This window comes from Phyllostomus hastatus, unplaced genomic scaffold, assembly GCF_019186645.2.
Source record: "Phyllostomus hastatus isolate PE091 unplaced genomic scaffold, TTU_PhHast_1.1 phas_contig_159, whole genome shotgun sequence".
NCBI classification, from domain to species: Eukaryota; Metazoa; Chordata; class Mammalia; order Chiroptera; family Phyllostomidae; genus Phyllostomus; species Phyllostomus hastatus.
The window spans coordinates 16,474,821-16,493,484 of record NW_025333640.1 but is presented as its reverse complement, the minus strand read 5'-3'; the positions used below and the strand labels follow the sequence as shown (position 1 = coordinate 16,493,484).

General features: G+C 39.9%; 1 protein-coding gene across 4 annotated transcripts in view; it reads right to left on the bottom strand.

Annotated features, from left to right (window-relative positions):
• Positions 1 to 6,144: 6,144 nt before the first annotated feature.
• Positions 6,145 to 18,664, bottom strand: part of FNIP2 (folliculin interacting protein 2) — a 121,288-nt gene continuing 108,768 nt past the window's right edge. For all 4 annotated transcript variants that reach the window (XM_045831002.1, XM_045831005.1, XM_045831001.1 and 1 more), the window contains 3 exons: positions 14,479 to 14,679; positions 11,834 to 11,949; positions 6,145 to 9,910 (listed from right to left, as the gene is read on the bottom strand). In XM_045831002.1, the coding sequence (XP_045686958.1) occupies positions 9,832 to 9,910; positions 11,834 to 11,949; positions 14,479 to 14,679 (396 nt within the window). In that variant the 3' untranslated portion in view covers positions 6,145 to 9,831. The remainder of the gene's footprint in view (positions 9,911 to 11,833; positions 11,950 to 14,478; positions 14,680 to 18,664) is intronic.

Genomic DNA, 18,664 nt, shown 5'->3' with positions numbered 1-18,664 from the left:
TCATCTGCTTTTCTGAATCATAGAAAACATCAAGCTCTCTCAGTGTATACATTAGAGAATGCTATACAACAGTAATACTGCTAATAATGTTTTACAGAGCCTTTTAACCTATCAGATGATTCTCAAATTTATATTGGATTTCCACAGCAATGTATATATGGTGTGGTTAGGTGGGTATTATTCCCACTTTGTAGCTGAAGAAAACAAGAGGTTGTGGGGTTCAGTCTTTACCACTGCCCATCGATCATGCGGTGGGACCTGGAGGGAGGCCAGCCCCTTGATTTCCAGTACCCGAGGAAGCCCTGTCTGTGAAACAGAGGCACATCTTTAAACCTTCTTGAAACCCATACAGACGGCCTAGCAGAGTGAGAACACACCAGTTCAAATTTTTCCCATTACTATCTATGGAATCTTGAGCAAGTTGTATAATTCCCCTATATGGGTTTTTTTTAATAAGTAAAATGGGAATATTAGTATGTGTCATGAATATTTTGTAGAGTTACCATGGGAATCAAGTAAAGAATGTGTAAGAGTATATGTTCAGATTAACAACTACTTCCTAAGGTTCTTTCGCATAATCCCACAGCACAGTGCACACTGCAGTCACGCAGTGTTTCCAGTATGACCACAGATTCCATGGTAGAAAAGCACACAGAACAGCTGGGCTACATTCAGAGACTCATGCTCTGTACACGAAGAGAGTCTCCTGACTCCACTGACTCTTGCCAACTCCCTAGAATATTGCTTACCCTCTGTCGCCAGAAGTCTGTTTCATGAGCAATTAATCATATCTATTGGAAGCGTTCTGTGAGGGGGCTGCAGAAGTCCTCCTTGGTAGGTCCTGACCCCAAGGACACATTGTATTGAAAAAGGGAGCAGTTCAGCCACTAATATTCTTATGTGGTCTGAGTTTGGGGCTGGGTCCAAATGAGAGGATTTACGATAGTGTGTGTAGAAGAGACTTGGATTAGTTACTTTCCATCTCTGAACTAAATTTGTGTAGGACTGGAGTGAACATAAATTATATGATCCCAAAGGCCTCTTCTATCAGTCACTAAATCAATTGAACAAACTTATTTACGTTTTTTAAGTTAAAAAAAATTGTCCATTAAAAAATCTGTTAAGAGACTTTTCATTTTGAAATGATTTCAAACTTACAGAAGCATTGCAAGAACAGGAGAAAGTGAACTCCTGATACATTCTTCATCCAGATGTAATCCGGTGAAGTTGGTAATAATCAGTTGGTAATTTGCCTTAATGCTTTCTATGTGTGCAAATATACACATATGCACACACATGTATTTGTTTTCTTCCAAACCACTCGATGGTAAGTTGCAGACATGATGCTCCTTTACCCCTAAATACTTCAGGTTGTATTTCCCAAGAACAAGGAAATGCTCTCACATAACCACAGTACAATTGTAAGATTTAGGAAATTTAACATTGATACAATATTATTATCTAATCCAGTGACTTTCAGCTTTTTTCATCTCATGGCACACATAAATTACTAAAATTCTGCAGCTCATCAAAAAAGATTTTATATTGTTTGCCACTCTGACAAAAAGATGGGTATAATTTTGATTCGTTCATACCAATGGCTATTGTGTTGGCTGTCGTCTTTTTTTATTTGACAACATAAGGGAAAAGAGGTCAGTGTCCCTGACTAGTCAGGTATTGTGTGTTTTAAAAATTCTTGTGGCATACCTGTTTAAAATGGATATCTAATCTACCGTTCATAATCCAACTTTATTAATTGACCCAATAATGTCCTTTGCATTTTTCTCTGATCTAAGATCCCACCTAGGATCGTGCATTACATTACTCCTATGTCTCTTTAGTCTCTCTCACTTTGGAACATTCCCTTAGTCTTGGACTTTCACAGCACTGACACATTTTGAAGAGTATAGACCAGTTCTGTAGAACATCTCTTGACTTGGATTTATCTGATGCTTTCTCATGAGTAGATTTGGGTTTTGTGTTTCGGGCAGGAATCCCAGATAAGTGAGGTTCTGTCATTCTCAGTGAATCACATCAAAGAGGCACCTGAGGCGGGTTTAACTCATTGTTGGTGAGAGTAATCAATCACTTAGGCATATCTCTTCCCTTCCAGAGATAAACAAAACACTGTATCATTCAAAATAATCTTTCTATCAACTAGACATTCTTCTATGTCCAGAGATATGTTAGAAACTTATTTCCCAAGTCCATTTTGTTGGGCTATATCCCCCAGGATTCTTACAGATAACACTTTAGTAAGTACTCAGCCTCCCCCCATCTAACACAAATCCTCTTCAGTGAAAATAACTCAAAGCAAGTGTGCTTATAAATTCAAAAGCAAATAATAAATACAACGTGTGCAAAGCCTCCAACATAACACCCCACACTAGCCACTGGTGAGTGGCTACCTATTACTATACTTATCAGGAATGCCAGCTCCCTTTCCATTCTTATGCTAGAGGACTCAGAACCACGCACTGGAAGCTGCCTCAAGAAGGGAGAAATCTGTCAGTGGTACTGAGTGCTTTGGGGGAAATCTTAGCAGCATAATGCTGTACATAATATCATATTTTCTTATTAAGACAGATGGCTCAAAATGGGAATATTTTATATATTCAGTTCCTTGGGTTTGGATTATTTCTACTTATAAACCTACATTTGGAATGCAATTAAAATACTTCTAAAATGCAATTTATGGTATTTAACAGTATGTATCATTTTTATATACATTTACCTAAAATGCTTACAAATATTTTTGAAAGTTGGACAAATTTCTAAACTGTATTTTCTATATTTCTCCAAATTTCTCCATTTTAAAAATCACAAAACGCCTCCCAAATTCTACCTTCTAGTCCACTTATTTTCCCTTTTTGATATTTGATTCACTTTTTTGGTCTCCACATAAATAATAGCCACTAAAGTATTATCAAATTTATGTGTATGTGACACATTTTATCATCATCCATTTCTATTTCATGGATATAATTTCAGTGATTGATACATTCTTCCCTCATCCATTCATTCACACTGGATGCAAAAGCAGTCATTCTCAAATTTTAATGTGTACGGGAATCATTTAGAGATCGGGTTAAGATGCAGATTCTAAGTTGGTAGGTCCCGGATGGGCCTTGTGATTGTGCGTTTCTCTCCAGGTCCCAGGCAATGCATGTGCTGCTGCTCCAGGACCTTGAGTGGTGAGGGGCTAGAGGATCTGACAGTGAATTAGTGCATGTTGAGCTAGGAAGAGGAAGGGCTTGATGGAGTGAGGGAACGGAAGGGAGACTGGGAAGAATAAGTTGGCAAGGCAAAGGCAACCGCCACCTAGCATTTTGGAGGAAGTACATGTGGTTCAATATGGCTGGAAAAGAGTGTGCCAAGACATATATGTGGTGATTAGACAAGGGAAGAGGGGCCAGTGGTGTCACTTGAATGCATGATACTAGGAACTTGGAATTTACTGGGCTGACTTCTTTAAACAAAAGTGATAGGAATCGATTTTATTATGGCAAGATTATTCAGACACTGCCTGGAAGATAAAAACTGTTTGACATGAAAGGGAGATGAGTCGGAAAGGCATTTTGGTCGCTCAACTGACAAATGAGCAGGGACTAACAGAAGGTAAACAGAAAGGAGGAAACGTGATGTACTAGAGACACAAAGGAAGTACTAGATTCAACGGTGGCGCTGACTGGGTGTGGAGAAAGCCTTCAGTAACAATGGAAAAGAACAAAGTAGGGACTGAACCTCAGACCTCAGGAGAGTAGGGAGGGAGGTGAGGGAGCACGTGGCAGTAAGGAGAAAATGAACAGGAAGCAGAGGAATGAATACCAAGTAAACCTCTGTAGAAAAAGCTTAGTTGTCAAAGGAAGGAGAAATTTAGAATATAGAGGAACATAGAAGAAAAGGTTAACATGGGTGAAATTTTCCTTTTACACATTGAGTAGAAAAAGTCAGTAGACTGAGAACTGGAAAATGAGGAAATGAATGACAGCTGACGACTCGGGACCCGTGAACGCTGAGGGAGGAGCGCGGCTGTAAGGGGGTAACAGGCAATGGCAGGATTCCTCTTTACAGGACGGGAGCTTTTTTCTTCCACTGTGAACGGAGCATTGCCCTCCTTGCCCTCTCAGAGGGCTGTCTCTCATTTTCACTTTTCTTGTTCTCCAACATCTCCTCTGCAGCACACATTCAGAGAGCATGTGACTTGCATCTTAACCCTTAAGGGATTACTCTGACATCTGTACTGTTTGCTGTGTTAAAGGTCCTTGCCCCAAAGTCTACTTCATATACCTTGGTATGACCATATTCTGACCATCCAATTCCACTTTGGGGTCACCATATGTATCACTGGACTTATAGCTTAAGTACCTATATTAGGTACTTAATATGGGTACTTAAGGGCTATCCAGAGATATAGAACCAATGGGATGTATAGATTGATTGACTGATTTTAAGAAATTTAAAAACTGGCTCACATGATTATAGAGGGTGGCAAATCCAATATCTACAGGGTAGGCAAGCAGGCTGGAGACCCAGGCAAGAATAATGTTGCAGTTCAAGTTCAAAGGCAGTCTAGAGGCAGAATGCCCTTTCTGTTGGGGACCTTGGTCTGTCTGTTTTCTCTTGAGTTCTTCAACTGACTGAACGAGGCCCACCTACATTAGGAAGGGCAATCTGCTTACTCAGAGTCTATGCATTTCAATGTTGATCTCAGCTACAAAACTGCTTTACAGCAACATCCACACTGGTGTTTGACCAAACATCTGGGTGCCATGGGTTAACCAAGTTCATACATTCAAGTATCATAGGTACCCATCACCTCCAGGTGTGGGGATTAAATGAAGAAATATATATAAAGCATCTGACAAAACAGTCCAGACACCAGGGAACCAAAAAGCAATGTGGTGTGTATGGGTCTGTTTAAGTTCTTTATCAATAGCATGATTTTAAAGCTGCTTGAGGAAATATAGAAAACATTTAAAATTTTCATTTAATCCAAAAGTATTTTGAAAAACAATGTTATTTCTCTCTATAGTCTTAAAACAACAAAATTCAGTATGGTATTATGTTGCTACAAAAGTTACACTTACACTTAATAGCATATTTTTTCCTGAGACGATGAATATCAATGATCTCATCCATTTCATAGTAAATATTTTATAATGCTCTTTACCTTCCTAAAATAAAAGTCATAAATAATACAACCCACTTAAACATATAACTTATAACAAACCAATACAATGCATTAGAGTTACTATTTTAAAAGTTATAGTAATATATATTTTTAAATACATTAAAAATATCAGGGCACTAGATTGAAAGTAGAAAATATAACGGAGAGGGCAGATACTCGTGTCTACATGTACAGTCCCCACGAATGCAACCGTCAGAAACGGAGACTGATCTAGATGTACCGCACTGGTGGCTCGGTTCCATGCGTACTGCGGCTGTTGGTAATGTCTCGCAAATCACCTTACTTCTTGTTAAAATTCTGAACCTTACAAGGTAAAATCTTCCCTCAATTTATACAACAGTGGCACATCTGAAAAAATACAGCACATATTAAAAATCACCTGAAAACCTAGCTGGCATAGCTCAGTGGATTGAGCGCGGGCTGTGAACCAAAGTGTCACAGGTTCGATTCCCAGCCAGGGTACATTCCTGGGTTGGAGGCCACAGCCCCCAGCAACTGCACATTGATGTTTCTCTCTCTCTTTCTCCCTCCCTTCCCTCTCTAAAAATAAATAAATAAAATCTTTAAAAAAAATCACCTGAAAAATACATTGTGCTTTTATCAAAAGCTGACTTAAATTCTCACTTAGATAATTATAAACAGGGTTTGTTTTGGTTTTGGTTTTTTTTGTACTCACATGAATGTCCAGCACGGTATTTCAAAGTCACACAGGAGGTGGGACAATTCTTTGTTCCATGGGGTGTCCCACACATTACATTTCTGCCACCATCCGCAGCCTCTGACCACCTTCACCCATCATTCTGCTAAATAAAAATGGCCCTACATTCCCAAACCCCCCTGCTGAAAATCACTGATATACTAAATAAACGCATTTCAGCAGCATGAGTTAATGGAAGTGAGACCTCTAAGTTCTTAAGTCCTAAATTCAATGTACAAACAAATGTTCAAGGTAAATTCAAAAGGTTTATTGCACCAAATGCCACAAAAAAATGGATTGAAATAAACATGAACAAGTTTTAAGAAAAATTTTCCATACATTGACATTGATAGCTATTTAAGTGATCAAAAAATATAAAGCCCTATCAATTTGTCTTCATGGAGCTTCCATTATAACAAATCCCAGAATTTTCTCCTTTTTTAAACACCACTTAAATTTGAACATATTGCAATCTTGCTTCCAGGGTATAGAGTTCACCAAATTTTGATGTTTAAAAATTAACATTCTGAGGGGGCTGCTTGATTTAGGCAGGTATTATAATAAAATGTCCCCTCCCCAAAGCACGACACAGAACAAATGGTTCACACTGCCCAGAGGAGCTGAGGGCTCGACTTAATGGTGAAGGTATGCATGAACTAAAATACTTCCAAAAGTACAGAACAGTGCGTAAATCAGACATTTAAAAAATTTCGGGGTCACTTTATATTCTTTATTTTTATGTACAACCAACTCTAGTGAAGAACCTAAAAAGCTACTGACTAAATTTTTATAAAATCTCAGGACCTAATTATAAGAGCCTAAACAACAGTTTAGTATCATTTAGCAAGCAAGAATTTTCCTCCCTCCAAAAAGTTAATTTTGAAAAATATGGTAAGTTTAAAAAGTTGTGATGTGTAAACAGAAGTTCCATGGGATGTGAAAAGATTATAGTTACTTTCATTAAAAAACAGCACACTTCAGAAAAATGGATTGAAGCCTGTACAAAAAGCTATTTAACACTGATAAAAATAAAATACTTTGGAGTTATGCACAAGTATGGAAGCTACATTTTCAATTTTCATTGTCACGTTTAAACGTACACAATTATCTTTACATTCATATCACTTGTCAATCTGTTAAAAATAAAACTGCAACATGCTAGGAAGAGGTCCATCACAGTAACATGTACACACTTCTGCTCTGTCATGCCTCACTAGCTGGCTTAAAGAAGCAAAATGCTACAAAAGTTACACTCAACAGGTAAGACTCAAAAGTTGAAGAAATCCTAAAGGTGGAATCCTGTCAACTGAGGTAGTTTTCTCAAAAATTTTTTAAGCATTTTTATTTGTTTCTTGAGGTGGGCATGGGAGAACGTGGGATCCCTTTCTTGCCTCTTCGGCTAAGACAAAATTGAGCCCCTGGGTGGTGTGTGGTGTGTAAGTGGGTGTATCTCAACACAAGTCCGTGAGATTTCTCTTTTCGTCTCCACTTTTGGGAAGAGGTTGAATTTAAGACAAACAACACTTGGATGTAGTTTAAAGGAGGCCTGTGAAAGAGCAGCAGCATTCTTGGTCTGCTTTGGCAGGCAGGGGCTGCGAGGGTCGGTCCCGGCCGGGACCCTGAGCATCACTGAGCCGTCCCCACATGCGACCCACCTGCGGTTCCCAGCAGACATTTTTCAAGAGAGAGTTTGGAACAGCAGATTAAAAGGCAAATTAAATCTTCACAGGCTTTGAGGTGGCTGGGCTAAATATTTTATGTATGAAGTTAAGAATCAGCCTTTTTTTAAAGCTCAATTTTCCCCTATATGGGTCTAATTTTCAACATGCCGCATTAGAATGGAACTGATTTCATATCTAGTTATTTCCTACGAAACCCAGGAAGGCGGTGAACGAGGGAAAGTGCCCAAAACGTGTAAACAAGGAAAAGGGAATGGGGGAGGAGGGAATGCTTTAAACTGGTGCAGAGAGGAATGATGTAGCATCAGCTATTACAACCTATTTACATGTAACGAAAGCAAATGACGAGCGAGCGAGGTGAGCCACAGGTGAGGTCCACGCTCTTTGTGCAGCGTAACGACAAGCAGAGATGTCTCGAAACTGGAGAACTTAGAACACTAAATTCAGATGTTAGGCAAAAAAAAAAAAAAGAAAGAAAAGAAAGGAAAAGTCTAAGAAGAATAGAAAGCTTCAACTTAATGAAAGAAAAACATAAAATAAAAATGAAAGGCTGTGAGAGTTCTAATGCACCCGTCTACACTTCACATCGTAAGAAGAGAGGAAGGCAGCGACTCTGACTTAGTCCTAAGAAATAATTCACTCACTTCTCTCCATCAGTACTGCTGCTACACTCTTTCAAACAAATCATTAACTTGCATTTGCAGAAGAAGAGACAAACATATGTAGCTTGGTGTTTAGGATAGGATTTTGTCAAATAGAAAATCTGAAGTCATTTTAACCCCTGATAGGGAAGTTACTTCATATTCTTAGGTTCAAAGGACACATGGAAAGGACGGAAATTAATTTATAAAACAGTGAAAGAAAATTGGAGCCTGCTTATAATTAGCTGTACTCAAGATCATCAAGATGCTAACAATGCTAACAATGTTTTGCTTTACCAGATTAGCTCCTGTCATTAATGATCGATTTTTTAAGTCTTTTTCTGTATCCTGGCTGTCAGTACATCATCTGACACAGTCATAGTTCATGGTCAGTAAACTAAGTTTCTTTTATATTAACAGAATATTAGGTGTTTTTTTTTAAAGTGAACTATGCTAACAAATAATTCCTCATTTTGGCAGGTTTGATACTATGGGTAAGTTAATTTCCGGAACAGTGTTTTGAAACTATGTAGGAATTAGAAGGCACAGAGATGGTAATGTAAAAATTTAGACCAGGTATCAATTGTGTATAAGTATACACATTACTTTCAATTGTGTATAACTAATTACTTTCATCAGTCATCCTGAACTGTTGCAGGTTGCATTTCCCACCAGGACAGCTGTGCCTTTTAAAATACAAATAGTCACTTACATTAACTATTACAGGAAGAAAGTGGCTTTGGCTGGAAGAATTTAGCAACAAATAGGCTTGCATTTATAGAAATAACTTTGGTAAATGGCCTCTCTTCAAGAGGCTACTGAAAGCTCTAAAGTACAAGGTTAAACCTATGGTATCAGACAGTGTACTTTGCTGCTAACTCCATCTTGATGGGATTAGGATGCTACATTGATTCTTGGGTTTATTGCACCAACAATCCACCTCTAACCCACCTGTGGCTACATTTGAGACAAGGTAAACTCCGAGATGTGAAACAGTGGGTCCCTAAAGCACACTTCCCAACAGTCAATTTTCTTTCATGCTTCGTGTCAGACGGTCACTCCTGCAGCCACCAGAGCTGAAGGCGGCACAATGTGTCTTTCTTTACTTCACCTTTTGTAAAAAGCAAACTCTCACTTGGAATCTGAAATCCTTTTTTCCGACTGTCTTCTTAGAACAGCAAAATAATGCTTTCTCCAGTGTGGAGAGCTCATGCTTAAGCCCTGAAACATTTCCTCCTGGAATGGCGTGTACACGGTTCGCCTCCTGCTCCAAAGTCACTTGTCATTCGGTCCGAACATACAAGGCAATCTGTACCGACAGCTTAGTGTTTAGTGTAGTGCTATGCTTCCTCCTACCAAGAAGGTCACTGTGCTGACTCCCGGGCAACAACAGGCCTGCAGTGTTCATGAAACACACACATGCCATCATGTCAAGTAAACCTAAGTTCCAATGAAGCATCCGCTTGACGGCAACAAAACAAAACGAAACAAAGAGGTGGAATGACTATTTCTGTTTGCTCTTCTTATGCTTTCGATGTCACAAGAGCTTATTCCTTTCTCCTTCAGTTGAGAATCTGTGTTTTTTGTTTCTTCCAAGGAAGAACTGTCCTGAGCTTTAGCTTATAAGAGTATCTGAGCGACATAAGGAGAATGAGTGCTGGCGACAGCTGTCAGCAGGGGCAGGTCGTTCGATTCAATCCTGGATATTGAAAAGGAAAAGGCGATTACTTTACAGTAGCATGATTTTGCAGTTAAGTATTATTGCTGGGTACCAAGTTTGCTAGGTCATTGCTTAAAACCAGAGAAAAAGCCAGACAGGCAGAACGGCGATAAACCTGTCCATCTGACGTGCGCTCCCAGCGGACCGGCCCAGAGGACAGGGCGAGGCAGGTGTGCTGAGCATACGTCCGGACACAGAGCGGTCCTCCCACGGCCGGGGTCTCCAGTTTTAAATTCCTGACTTGTCTGTGTGCCCTGTGCAACCTCATCATGTCGTACTTCCATGTTTTCTCCACTATCTCCTCATTCCTCCAGTCAACATCCCGCATTCACACTGATTCTGCACCTAAGTTACACTTACTCTTTGGAAAATAATGAAGGTGGTAATTTCTCCCAAAACCCCGGGGATTTGTTCAACAGGCTATACAACATAGATCCTCACTAAGCATCTGAGTGGCGACATTCTGAGAGCAAAGTGACACTAACAGATAGTGAATCAAAAGACATCGCACGTCAGACGGACACAACTGTGGCTGCCTCTCTTACAGCAGAGGCAGGTACAGCACTGTCACAGACTACATGCTGACAAATGTCCTGAAAAAACTAAGGATTGCTTCCGTCTGCGAAATATGTCCTCACCTTTGCCTTAAATTCCACAAAAAATTAAAGAAGAAATGTAAAAAAGTAGCCGGCATTACCTCATGGAGTTTTTATATGCTTTCTCCAGTAATGCTTCCTAGAGATGCAGTTTCAGGTGGATAAGGGGCTCTCTGGCACCTTTGGTGCTGCTGGCCCTGACCCTGGGCATGACTCCCCCTAATAATAGACTAAGGGGGCCCAGAGATGAGAAGTGCACGTAAATCCCATGATCCGTCTAACAGTGCGGATGGTGGACACATGTCAGAGTCAGGGGCCAGGTAAGAGTCCTGGAAATAGAAGGCGCCCATCGGGCAATGGGAAACCTCATGCAGCGAGATGCAAGTATGAGGCTGGTAAACCAAAACTAAGAACAAAACACAACAAAGAGACACTCCGTAAGTTAACTGCCAAAGCAAGTGCCTCTCAAAAGGGGAAAATACTTCAAAAATGAAATATGTGAGGAAATGCTAGGAGCCAAACCACACAGTAAGTCCCACCCTGGGTGTGAAAGATGAAGAGTCTGACAAGAATGCAAAGGCCTGGGTCTTGATACTATGACGAGCAGACTTAATAGAAAATTTCAAAATGGATAATACATATATAATATTTTCTTGCCCAAATTGGGGGAATCGTCGTCATAGGTAGGGGGACAAGTCCCCCATATCCACGATCTTTTTGTTAGTGTGTTGAAACATTTAGCAGAGTGAAACAAAGCCAGGATTTCTTCTCTCGAGAAGTCATGGCAAAGACCCTCAGGAAGACACTGGACACTGCTAGTAACACAAGCACGTCTCCTCTTCCGGGCTCATCATCAAAGGCGGGGGGGAGCGCCGTCACCCCGCGAGCATGCCGGCCAGCCCCAAAAGCGCACAACGCCCTTCCTGCCTCCCCCCATGCAGAAGGGGAGCACAGGCTGCTGCTGCGTGTCTGACAGGGGCGCCTTCCACAGCCTACTGAAATGACTAGGAATGGGCACACAGAGTGGGGTTGGATGTTTCACTTCCAAACATAAAATAACCCAGAGAGACTAACATAATATACCACTAGCTTAAAGTTCTGTGCTTATTTCTGGGCGTGATACTCTGGTATCAGATACAAAGAACACACTGTTCCCTGGGGAGCAGCAGAAGCACACATCTCAGGGTCCCCAAGCACTGTGATGGAGTGCTGGGGCCAGCAGGTTTTAGGGGGCACAAGCCAAATGGGTACAGTGCTAGGGACAACCCCATCACATGGAGAAAAGATGACACGTCACAGAACTCACCCCAGTACGACACCTAATTCTTTCACATGGACTCGTGTGTGTCCACGAAGATATTCAGACAGCATCTTACTTTTAAGGTACATCTCCTGTAGTCTGTCTTCAAGATGCATGATGCACTGTGAAGCCAAGGACATCCATAGTGAGGGCAGGAACATGAGCCTCTGCCGGTATTCTAGCAGCTAGGGTTCTCTTAGTTCACTTCCAAGTTCACAATTGTAACCAAATACACTTAAAAATACACTTAAAATACACTTTCAAATACACTTAAAAATTACAAGCCATCTCAAACCCTAACACTAGTAGTATAAGAATAGACTTTTGTAGACAAAGTTTATCTTTTCCAATGACTATTAAGATTTTCATATATATCTTCTAGTCTTTTCAAAAAAACATTTGTTTTTTATATAGCTGAAATCATTCTATAAGTGCAATTATTTCCTGCTTCTAAAAAACTTTGTAATAATCCTTTCCTCATGTCAGTAAAAATTCTTTATCAGTATAATTTTATGGCCAATGATTTTTGAGACTGTGATTTACCATTATTTTATTAACCACATAACAATTCTCATTTTTGTTATTATAAATAATTCTGTAAAGGATATCTCTGTTGTTGTTTTTTTCTACATATCAAATTATTTTGGCACAACACATTCCCAGAAGTAGAATGACTGGAACAAGGTTATTGTGAAGTTCTTTTTTTTCCTGTCTCTCAAGACTGTACTTTAACTAGGTCTTCAGTAACAATAAATAAAGGACAATTAGTTTCAGGACATCTCTACCCTTGGAATCGTGTCCAACTTCATTTTTTAGAGAACAGCCACCATCTGTGCCTTTCACCAGAGGCAAAAGCTTTTGCGTTTGGCAGGTGGAGCTGTCCAAGCATCTTCAGTAAGACACCTGATGGCTCTGGCGAGGGTAATGCTATCATACATCATTTTCTTCTAGACCATTACGCCTGCTATTTTCAAGGTAAAAAAGATTAACAGATGCATTTGAGAATGTTGATCTTGACCATCTGGGCTGATCAGTGACATGGAAAAATTATCCATTAGAAATGTAATCTTTTCAGTTTTTCATTGGCTTAAAATTTCAAATGCCTGGTGTTGGGTAGATGAAACACAACTGGTAAGTGACTCAGTGTGATAATCACAGCAAGGAGGAGTTCAGCAATCCTCGTGAAATGTTCTCCCAAATAAACAGAGTTTGGTGGTGAAAGGGTCTCTCTCCTGTTAAGTTTCAGTTCCTTATGGTATAAATATAAGCTTTTTAATAAGAGTGTTATAAAATATTAAAAAGAACATTCACATTACACTGACTCCTTTGTTTTAAAATAGGTGATGTGTGGTGTTTTCACAGTTTGACAGTTGCAATGTCAAAGAGAACACTGGCCTATATGGAATGTACACTATTCTTGAAATCAAAGTGTTTAGCATTGTTTTTTAAAAGGCTTGATTATTTAATAGAACTGTGAGTTCTTCCTTCTCCTTTCTGGCAACTTAATCCTGAGATGAATTTCTTTGATTTTTAACTTCTGAAACTTTAAATAGCTACTATTTAAAGCTCTCCTTTCATACTGAAAGCTCTAACAGGCATTTAATCACATGTTTCATTCAAATAATTTTTAAGGCGAATTTTTAAACTGCAGATGAAATTTCCTCCGATCTTAGTTTCGCAAGGTTAAGTCATTCATGTTATTAAGTGGTTAAACATATTTCTATCCAAATGAAGTAAAAAAGAATTAGTGACAATAATTTATTGCTTGGAAAACTAAGATGTCAGAAGTAATAAGAGCTATATATTAGAGAATAAAATATAAAGTTTGGCGAATACCTGTAACAGCAAAAAACTAAAAACTTGAATTATCTTCCTTCCCTTACAGAAAAGGAGATTTCCATCTCAACATCGGAAAAATGTAACTTGCTACTAGAAAGAAAATCTGCCTTCAAATGTAGAAGACAAGTTAGGTTGTGGGAACTCATAGTTTCTTCTCATTTTACTCGAGAGAGAGATATGGTGTAGGAGTAAGCTTTAGTTTAAAGCCCAAGTAAAGATTTCAGTGAAAAAACGTTGTCAGTCTTTACAACCATTCATATTTATTGATGAAACTAGTATTGATCATACAAATAGTAGCTGCTTTCCTCAGCGTTTGTAACACGAACACCACCCTAAGAACTTTATGTAAATTATCTGATTTTCATAATGAGTTAGGGTCTATTATTCCCCAGCTTCACAGATAATTGAGACTTTGAGAAGTCCCACAGCTGAGCTTGGTCTGAACTTCAGGCTTTAATGCCCAGGTGGTGGCCACTGCCGTATACTGGCTGTTTTAAACTGTTTTGACAGTTTAGAAAGCAATACCTTAGCCCTAATTTTCAGAGCATTCTCACAACACGCTTGTTGAACAGGTCTTATCTTCATCTTACAAACGAGAAGGCTGAGGTTCAGAGACATCTGGGCTTCTCCCCCATCACACAACCAATTGGCTAAGCTAGACTTTAACCCAGTTACGTTCACCGGTCTCCTTGTGATGCCACACTGCCACTACTTAGATGACAGAGAGATGTATCTCAAAGCACCTTCTTCAAAGTACAGTTAATAGTGTTTTCTAACTACATTTCTTTGGTGACATGAGAACAAATACTTACAAAATCAGCAGGGAGGTGGAGCTTGTAAAGCTGTAAAATGGACTGAAGTAAACTGGACACCTGGCTAGAGACCAAGACGTCTTGGCCTAGCTTCGTGCTGTCCATCACTTTCCTCTGGCTCGTGGCCACCTGGACACTCCACTTATCCGTGTCTGCGATAATACAGACAGCTTCGGCTATTGGCTCATCGAGCACTGGGTGCTGGAAGAGAAACACACTGGGTCAAGTTTTTGCAACACTCCATAAAACGTCCAGAAGGTTTCCGCTGAGCATTAGACTCACAGTTCAAAGTTGATGGTAAGAGCTACAGAAATTTAGAGCTCTGCAGGGACTAAGATAGGCGTGCCACTAAATCATTTAAAAATTAATTTGATAAAAATTGCATTTAATCAATTTTCTTACACCCAGGAGGTACACTACAAATGTCTATGAACTTTTAACTACAAATGTTGTTAAAAGTTCATAGATTAGTAAAAAAAATCATGCCCTCCCTGTATTCCAGGATATTAAAATTCACTTCCTTTTGAAAGACTGCACTCTCCTTTTGAAATGGAGAATACAGAAGCAGGTGGCAGATTCTACTGCCATTTCTGCAATAAGAAGGTTTGGCAGGGTAAATTAATATTCCCTTAAAAGTACAGCTTTAATCACTAAGCAATGTTTACTTAGCAACTGTGTGCTCCATGCATAAATTGACTCCGACAACCAACTAAAATCAAGTTGGGGTATGAGTTTACTTATCCAGAAAGTCCAAAAGGAAAAAGTATGGCTATTAATGAACATACTTGACACACAAAACCCTCCCTCACTGGGCAGTGAGGGACAGAGCAGGTTAACTAGTAAACGGTGCCACAGGGCCAATGGTGAACACTGAGTCAGTCAAGGAAGAGGGCCTCATGGAAAGATCAAGTGCTCAAAATTGATGAATGTATAACTAACTGCTTCACCACCAACACCTTTAACATACATGCATCCACATGTGTACAAATCAACATTACAATAGGACTGTCCTTCTAGGGCTCAAACTAAGAGAGAGAAAGAAGGGGCGGGGTGAGGCGGGCATATAGAGGGCCTGAAAAAGATATACCTCATGGCCGACGTGCATGAACACACACTTCTAACTCTCATTTACTGAAGGAAAACTAGTCCCGGCCTCCTGCTGCCATTTGATCCCTTCCACTGCCCTGTGGTAGCCACTTGCTACTTTTGGCTACTCAGAATAACCTTCAATAAGTTCATACTAATTCCCTTTTGGAGAATGACCTGTCTTGGATAAGACCTGGAGGACAAGGTGCCGCGGTAACAGGACCCAAGAGAGGCCAGTTAGATGTGCCTTCCCCATGGTTTCCCCATGATCAGGGGCACAGGAGGCCGGGAAGGTCGGCCTCACCTTTTTCCTGCCCAGACAGCAACTACTACAAATACCTCAGGGACGTCTTGGTTCCTGGACTTCCAGATTCATCTTGTTTCCTGTGTATTCCCAGACTAGCTCCTTGGCCTTCTTATCAATTCCCTAATATCCTTCCAATGCAGTTCCTTCTGCTTAAGTTAATGAGAGTTGGTTTCCGCTGCTGATGACAAAAAACCCAACCAGATACACAACCCTGCCTCAGACAGTGATTACCTGAGATTTTTAAGACTTAACATTAGTAGTGGAAAGGCTGTGAATAGAAACCCAAGATGTGTGCTGTCACACTGTAATTTTAACAGCTGGTCTGGCTCCCTCGTCCTGGGCTTTTTCATTAAAAGGGAAGTCTGTCCAGCTTTGTGGAAGGATGACTGGTGGGCTGGGTGAAAACTCTGCTGGAGCCAAGCCTTTCTCCTAGCCTATCTCTTTTGTTGTTGTTGTTTATTTATTCATTTATTTATTCAAGCAAACTTTTAATTAATTCATTCATTCATTTACTTGTTTGTTTGTTTGGTTGTTTGGTTGTTGTTGAAGTACAATCTCCTAGCCTGTGTTCATGAGGGAAACTTTCAGGGTTAACAGTATTTTCTTACTGTAAGAATAGCCAATCAGGCAATGTTCAATGGTCCAACATTTATTTAAGCATGTGTTCAAATAATCTTAAACATCAGACAATTTGACAAAGCAAGACTCTTGAATTAACAAAGCTGTTTCCCAAGGATGGTTCTTGTGTTCTAGACTGGTTACGCAAACAGTACAAAGGTTTCCTCACACACATGATGACGCCGTATTTCCACACTCACCCAAAGGTTTTTGTGGCCCCTCACCCCTCCCTTCTGACACACACATGTACACATTCTCCAAAACAGAAAGCTCAAGACAGGGCCTTGGTGACTTCCCTTTACAAATTCCTGAAGGTTCTTGCTCAATCAGTGTGTCATGAATTCATAGTAAGACGTCTTACCATTAATGTACCTAGTCTTTAAGAACACAGAAAACAGAAATATCGAAATTAAAGCCCTGGCTGGTGTAGCTCAGTGGATTGAGCACAGGCTGGGAACCAAACCATCACAGGTTCGATTCCCAGTCAGGGCACGTGCTTAGGTTGCAGGCCACGGCCCCCAGCAACTGCACATTGATGTTTCTCTCTCTCTTTCTCCCTCCCTTCCCTCTCTAAAAATAAATAAATAAAATCTTTAAAAAAAAGAAATTAAAAAGATTTGTATTTGAGCTCACCCCTTTAATGTTTTGCATTTATCAGAAATTCACTGTGTACTGAGTACAGCACAGAACAGATCTATACTATGAACTTTTCCTTCAACACACATATTCTGAGAATATATATAATCATTGCTGACCATATGCCAAAATATATACAATGAGTTGAATGTATGCCACTCACCTTTCACCTAGATTTCAATCACCTGCCTCTGTCAGCATGTGATACTTAGTATGACCCAGGTTAGGCCAATTAGATGCTCCTTCCCTACTCTTTCCTGTGAGCAAGGGGACAGGAGACTGAGAATGTCCGGTGTAAAACTTGGCTTTTTTAATGGATTAATTATTTGCAGTAGACATTTGGGCCCATATTCTAATTCAAATCGTTTCCCTAAGTGACCCCCCCACCACAGGGAAGGAAAGTGTGTGTCGCTCTAAGGAAAGCATACAGACTGTAATTTAGAGAACACCGCCAACGGCACCAATGCAAAGAGCTTCGTGTTAAGCGCCAAACTGCCAGAACAGGAGCAACGAGGCTCCTTGGGGAAGAGATGGATGGGAGAGTCTCCCAGCACGAGTCATTTCAAAAGGTTGTAAATTTATACATGGTAACAAAAGGAGATGGAGAAATTGTCTGTTATTTTAAAAGGAGGAACTAAATGGGCGAGTGTCCAAAAATCAAATGCAAAAAATGAGCACAAGTCAATTTTAATCACCAGAGTAAAGAGGCAGAATCTCAAGTGGAACCCAGATAAAGAAAGATGACTGGATCCAAGGGTTGGGACAAATGGTATTCTTAGCCCCTGCCGCAAAACCTGGAATTGGAAAAATGTTACTAAATTAATATAAAACAGGTTGAGTACAAGCACATGACGGGACTGACGAGCATCCTACATTCCCTAACAATAATGTATGGCTGACCTTTTTTTTGGTGTACCTCCTTCCAATTTTTGAAATACATTTCATTGATTATGCTATTACAGTTGTCCCAATTTTTATCCCTTTGCTCCCATCCACCTGGTACCCCATTCCCCCCAGCAATCTCCCCTTAGTTTGGTGGACATAAACTAATGTCCATGGGTTGTGCATATAAGTTCTTTGGCTTCTCCTTTCCTATACTATTCTTAACCTCTTGCTGTCTGTTTTGTGCTTACCATTTATGCTTCTTATTCCCTGTACCTTTCCCCTCATTCTTCCCCTCCCCTCTCCCAACAATAACCCTCCAAACGATCTCAATAACTATGATTCCGTTTCTCCTCTGCTTGTTTGCTTAGTTTGTTTTTAGATTCAGTTGTTGATAGTTGTGAATTTATTGCCATTTTAATGTTCACAGTTTTGATCTTCTTTTTCTTAAATAAGTCCCTTTAATATTTCATATAATAATAGCTTGGTGATGATGAACTCCTTTAGCTTTACCTTGCCTGGGAAACACTTTATCTGTACTTTGATTCTAATTGATAGCCTTTCTGGATAGAGTAATCTAGGTTGCAGGTCCTTGCTTTTTTCATCACTTTGAATAAATACTTCTTGCCAGTCTCTTCTAGCCTGTAAAGTTTCTTT